The sequence below is a fragment of the Phocoena phocoena genome, chromosome 1, assembly GCF_963924675.1.
Source record: "Phocoena phocoena chromosome 1, mPhoPho1.1, whole genome shotgun sequence".
Taxonomy (NCBI): Eukaryota; Metazoa; Chordata; class Mammalia; order Artiodactyla; family Phocoenidae; genus Phocoena; species Phocoena phocoena.
In genome coordinates, this window is record NC_089219.1 from 151,435,229 (window position 1) to 151,441,447 (window position 6,219).

The following is a 6,219-nucleotide window of genomic DNA, read 5'->3' on the forward strand; positions in this document are numbered from 1 at the left end:
TGGAGTCCCCACATAGGTGGGTGGCCACCACCCGTCCCCCGGGGTGTGCACCTGTCTTGGTAGACAGTCCGGGGGTTCCAGGTGCGAGCCAAGATGAGGTTATCTGTCTGTCTGAGGGTCCGTGGGTCCCGCCGGCTGGTGGGCGCTTACTCGCGTCGTCCGCTTCTCTGGCTCCCTGTCCCTGGTCCACCGCCCCCTCTGTCCCTCCTCCAGGACCCTCCCCCGACACCTACCCCCACCCCTCCACCCAGGCTCTCGGTCCTTCCTCCTGTGGGTGTCACTCCGCCCCTCCTCTGCAGGAGCCAACCGGAGCGCCGAGGGGCCGCTGCGCTCGGGCTGCGCTAGAGCATAAAACTCGCTCGGCCGAGCCGCTGCGCTCTAGCTGCCGCTGGTCGCCGCACGCCGGCCGGGGCGCGTGGGCTCGGCTGGGGCTTCCAGGCCGGCGGGCGACACCGATGGCCGGGAGCGCACCAACAAGCAGGCTTAGGGACATCCGCTTTCCGCTTCCAGAAAAGTTTGGAGAGAGTGGATTTGGGGTGGATTTGGGAGTGGTGCCAGCTCCCCCAGCCTTCTTTCCCTTCCAGAGGCCTCACCGTGCACAGCCTCATCCATTCTTCCTTTCCTGACACCTTGCCTCCCTGACCCCTCCTTCCCTTGGCTCCTGGGTTCCCCCTCCCCTCTCCGGGGTCAGCATCTTCTCCTTCCTTATCTCATTCTCCATCGTCCTCTCTATCCCCGTCTTCTTAACGATTGCCATCCAGTTTCAGCCTTTTCCCTGTCATCCCCAACCTTCTCCTTTTTTTCCATCTTAAAACTTCCCCTCCCCACTCCATCTCATTCAACCAACCTCTCCACTCACACTCACACTCTCCATCCATCCCTCTCCTTCCTCCCATTCCCTCCCAGCAAACTTCCACCATGGATCCTGGGCCACCTTTGATCACCAGCCCCGCCCCCGGGAGCACCCTCTCTGTCCCCAATGCCACCACACCCTGGCTGGGCCGGGATGAGGAGTTGGCCAAGGTGGAGATCGGCGTCCTGGCCACCGTGCTGGTGCTGGCGACAGGGGGCAACCTGACTGTGCTGCTGGCAGTGGGACAGGCAGGCCGCAAGCGCTCCCGCATGCACCTGTTTGTGCTGCACCTGGCCCTGACGGACCTGGGTGTGGCGCTCTTCCAGGTGCTGCCCCAGCTGCTGTGGGACATCACCTACCGCTTCCAGGGCCCCGACCCCCTCTGCCGGGCCATCAAGTACCTGCAGGTGCTCAGCATGTTCGCCTCCACCTACATGCTGCTGGCCATGACACTTGACCGCTACCTGGCCATTTGTCACCCCCTGTGCAGCCTCCAGCAGCCCAGCCTGTCCACCTACCCTCTCATTGCAGCTCCTTGGCTGCTGGCCGCCATCCTCAGCCTCCCTCAAGTCTTCATTTTTTCTTTACGAGAGGTGATCCAGGGCTCTGGAGTGCTGGACTGCTGGGCAGACTTCCGCTTTCCTTGGGGGCCACGGGCCTACATCACCTGGACCACCCTGGCCATCTTCATCCTGCCTGTGGCCATGCTCACGGCCTGCTACAGCCTCATCTGCCATGAAATCTGTAAGAACCTAAAAGTCAAGACTGGGGCCTGGAAGGTAGAAGGAGGGGGTTGGAGGACTCGGAACCGGCCCTCGCCTCCTTCTGCCCCAGCTGCAGCCACACGGGGGCTGCCATCCCGGGTCAGCGGCACCAACACCATCTCACGGGCCAAGATCCGAACAGTGAAGATGACCTTCGTCATCGTGCTGGCCTACATCGCCTGCTGGGCGCCTTTCTTCAGCGTCCAGATGTGGTCTGTGTGGGACGAGAATGCTCCTGATGAAGGCAAGTGTGTGGTCTGGTGAGGGGTGATGTGAGAGCAGGAGGTGGAAAAATGCGGAGAGGAGAGGACAAGAGTATTAGGACAGGGTCACAATGGCTCACAAGGCCACATAGGTAACAAATGAGCAGTTAGGAAAGATGGCGCCTGTCCCATGTGAAAAGGGACAGCTGCAACCCCCCTCCAGCCAAAAGACGCCATGTGAGTATCTTTGGCGTGAATTTCCATCTTTTAAAATTTTGGTAACTAATGTAAACATTTTAAAATACTCTTTGGCCCTAAAAAAATATGACCATTAGTAGATTTGGCCAAGCAACTGGTAGTTTGCTAGATGTTTGAAAGGGATTTTCAAATGATTCCATCCAGGATGGAAATTTGTGGCCCATGAACTACGTCTCTTGGCACTCTTCCCCCCTGCAACTAAATTTGACGTTGAACTCCTTTACAACAGCCACTTTCAATGAATTAGCCTTGGTGCACAACCCTGAAATTTCAAGTTCAACACTTTTGTCTTGCTAATGAGCAAGCAGAGGCTCAGAGAGGTAACACGACTTGCCCAAGGCCACACAGCAAAGTGAAAAGTAGAACCCAAGCCTGGTGCCTCCTTGTTTTTTCCCTCAATACATCCTCCTGCCCCCCACCCGCACCCCCATAACCCTGGCTCTGAAAGTGGTGAGGAGAGGGCCGTTCCTCCTACGTGAAAAACAAAATGGGACCGTGTTCCGGTTGGCACATAGAAGGCCTTGTTCTGGTCATTTTTTGGAGTGAGGTAGATGGCAGCCTCCTAAGTTTTAGACACTGCCAGACGGTCAGGCCATTTGGGGGTGAACTTGTCCTCAGAAAGGTAGATGCGGTGTCTGGGCACCCAAAATGTTGGAGAGTGGTATTCAAAGACATCTGTTCCTGCTCCCCTAAGAAGAGTGGGGGACGAGTCTATGAAGAGGGGTGACTGTGTCCTCTGCGGTGCATCACATCTTACGCACAGCTTGGGGTATATAATGGGTGCAGCATGTGACTGCCCTAGGGAGGCCCTGTACACAGTTTCCTCTGGAAGCTTCCAGAGGGTTCACTGGCCAGCAGACCCTGGCTACCACTTCCTACCAGCTCTTAGGGAGTGGTCCCCCTTCCCTGTGCTTTTGTTTCTAATCTCATTTTGCTTATCCTAGCACACACGTAAGTCAAATGCTTGCTTTTCTGGAGAGATGAAGTAAGTGGAAGGCTGTTCATGATGTTAACACAACTCTGTGAGAGAAGTGTGACAGCAATACTGAACTCTTACGGTCCCGTCATACCCCTTCTTAACCACCTTTCAGACACCAGTCTGGACCAGAGACTTTATAAATTACCCTTAAAGCAATGAGCGTATTGATCCTAACCACCTGTAGGGACCTCCCTGCTCTAGTCAAGCACAGAATAGAAGGAAGGAGGGCTTTCTAGTGCCAAGCACATTCGGGCCTTGTGCTACTTCGGGGTGACCTTCTCTACATCTGAGTAACCTGAGACGCAGAGAGGTGAAATAACTGGTCTGAAGTGCCACTGCGTAGTAGGGGATGGAGCCAGGAATCGAATCAGGGTCTTTATGGGCCAAGCTTTAACCGTGGCATGGCTTTCTTCACAACGATCACGGCTGAGCTGATGTCACCAGGGGTGAGAAGGCCGTTCACCCCCTTTATCAAGGAACCTCCAAGAAGATGGGGATCCTGCCGTTCAGCCGGTGCAGGCTTTCCTGCTCGCCTGCTGTACTCACCGTCATCATCAGCCTGTCCCAGAGACCCATGTATAGAGTGACTGACCACGTACCAAGAGCCTCACTGAGTGTGAAGCAAGGAACTAAGTATCCCTCAGAAAATGTGCTCCCTCAGAAAATTGGAAGCCCTCTGGGACCTTTGAGTCGGGCTGACATTCATTGCTTTAGACTTACTTTCCAGTACACCCGGTTTTCCTCCACAGCAAACTAGCCTCCTGGCCGCCTGTCCCTGAGTCTTTGGTGAGAAGCTGTCTGTATCCTTGCCCTTGGCCCTGCCCCCGACTACTGTCAGCTGCGCTTCCATCAGAATGAAGTGCAGTGGCTGGCCAGGACTAGTAGTGGATCTGCCCTCGGGGGCTGAGAAGTGAAGCCTCTGCGGACTCCAATGCTCCGGGCCCATCTCCAGCCCCTGCACCGGGCCTGGCTCAGACAGGGCTAAATCAAACAGATGCGTCCCAGGTGAAGAAACTTCTGGAACCCCTAAGTCTCGGGCCGAGTCTAGGCACTACATATATATGTCGATGGAGCAGACAGGATGAATACCACCCCTTAGCCAAAGCAACTTCCCAAGTCTTCTGCAGCCCCTGGGTATTAAGTTAACTGGGGAGCAGGCCAGAACCCAGACAAGCCTGAAGGAGGCTGTGCTTGCTGCTGAGGATGGTCTCTCCTCCACTTACAGGTGCTCCCTCCTTGCCCTCACTTCTGTGCCCTAGACCTGCCCATCCAGGCCCAGGTGTCTTCAGCTTTCTAACTCTATGATTCAAGCCTTCTCTCAAACATTCTGACCCTGTATCTTCCCTTCTCTTGGGCTATGAGTACCGCACTGGAGAGCATACCCTCAGGAGAGGCGCATGAGGAATCTGTGTATCGGAAGATTTCATGGTGCTTTACAGAGCAGGCACTTGAGCTTTGCCCTTCAGTTTGTTGGTTGAAATGGTGGCAGGGTGCAGGATTGATGTTTTGAAGAGGGAAGACCTAGGTTCAAGTCTATGCCATAACCCTTAAGGTTCCTTCCAGCTCTGACGTTGTATTTGGTGATTCCACCTCTAAGGTTCCTTCTAGCTTAAGCATTGTGCTCAGTGATTCTACAGCCTCCACTGAAGAGGAGGGTAACTCAGTATGCAACCCATGCTATAACTGTAGCCGTGGTGCATCTAGCAGGAGGACGGGACCCATCCCAGCAGCTTTCCTGTTGTCATAAGTTTCATTTCATTTTCAGAAAGAGTATTGTATCTGGAAGAAATCTTATCAGGGTCTTTGAACTCTCACATTTTGACTGCCCAGGAGAGAAATTAGCTCCCCCACCTGCCAAGGATGGTGCATTCTTTGGATGTAATTTCTGATGACAGAGAACAAGTACTGGTCTGGAACGGGATGCCTGGATGCCCTGTACCTAGAAGGTGCACAGTTGGAGATGACATCATGGGACCTGTAGGACTGTCAGGCTCCACTGATCGCCCTACCGGGTCCCTATCACTGGCCTGGCACAGTTGATACTCACATGCAAGATGACTGAATGACAGAATGACTGGGACTGACCCCTAGGGGTCAAGGAGGACGGAATTCGGAGGGCAATGTGCACCCGTATCTATGACATAAGTGGGGATGGAGGTGTGCCTGAACCTGGCTAGAATCATGGTTATTTTTCCTGAATGTTTTATAGAAGTTGCTTCATCCTAGCTCTACATCCATTAGGGGATTCAAGAACGAGGTTTTGGAACAAAGACAGTGTCTCCTATTTGAGCTGGTCCTGTCTCGGACTATGTTTGCACCTCTAAAGTCAACTCAGAGCAAGCCTTGGATCCTGTCATCACCCTGTAGTACAAAACGAACAAATCAATCAGTGAGGCAAGACTGGAGTCAGGAGTCCCAGGTTCATGCCCGAGCTGTATTCCTTTCTAATTACAGAACCCCATGTGAGTCCCAGGTCCTCTCTGGGATTCAATTTCCTTCTCCGATCAGTAGGGACCGGGAATCTCTCCCAGGTCTAAAATTCTTGTGCTTCTCTCTTGGCAGATTCAACCAATGTGTCTTTCACCATCTCCATGCTTTTGGGCAACCTCAGCAGCTGCTGCAACCCCTGGATCTACATGGGCTTCAACGGCCACCTGTGGCCGCGTTCCCTCTGCCGTCTGGCCTGCTGCGGGGGGCCGGGGTCCAGGATGTGCAGGCAGCTCTCCAGAGGCAGCCCATCCAGCCGCTGCGCCATGCTGCTGACCCGCTCCAGTGGCCTGCCCACCCTCAGCCTCAGCCCCAGACTCAGCCAGAGGCCGGGGCCCGAAGATCCACTGAAGGATGAAGAGCAGGTGGACAGGGACACCATCACCGAGACCAGCATCTTTTAGAGAACACTCCCTGGAGTGTGGCGAGGGTCTCTACCCATCTCAGCACTGGGTGTAAATGCTGGGAGCACAGGGCTGGAGTTAGGGGAGCCCAGTTTGAGGCAGGGCGAGGAGGCCAGAATGGCTGCTCCTCTTGGTTACACAGCTGCCGTCGTTTGCTCCCGACCTCACATGCTGGGAGTCAGGGAGAATCAGACTGTCTGCTTCCCTGATCCTGCCATATTCACAGGGTGTCTGGGAACCACACGTGCGGTAGATGTGGTGCCCCGGATCT

The 6,219-nt window shown here is 54.7% G+C and overlaps 1 protein-coding gene across 1 annotated transcript; it reads left to right on the forward strand.

The window, feature by feature from the left end:
- Nucleotides 1-918: 918 nt before the first annotated feature.
- On the forward strand, nt 919-5,948 carry AVPR1B (arginine vasopressin receptor 1B). Its single transcript, XM_065871315.1, has 2 exons — nt 919-1,861; nt 5,620-5,948. The coding sequence occupies exons 1-2, from the start codon at nt 919-921 to the stop codon at nt 5,946-5,948; spliced, it is 1,272 nt and encodes a 423-aa protein (XP_065727387.1).
- Nucleotides 5,949-6,219: the final 271 nt, after the last annotated feature.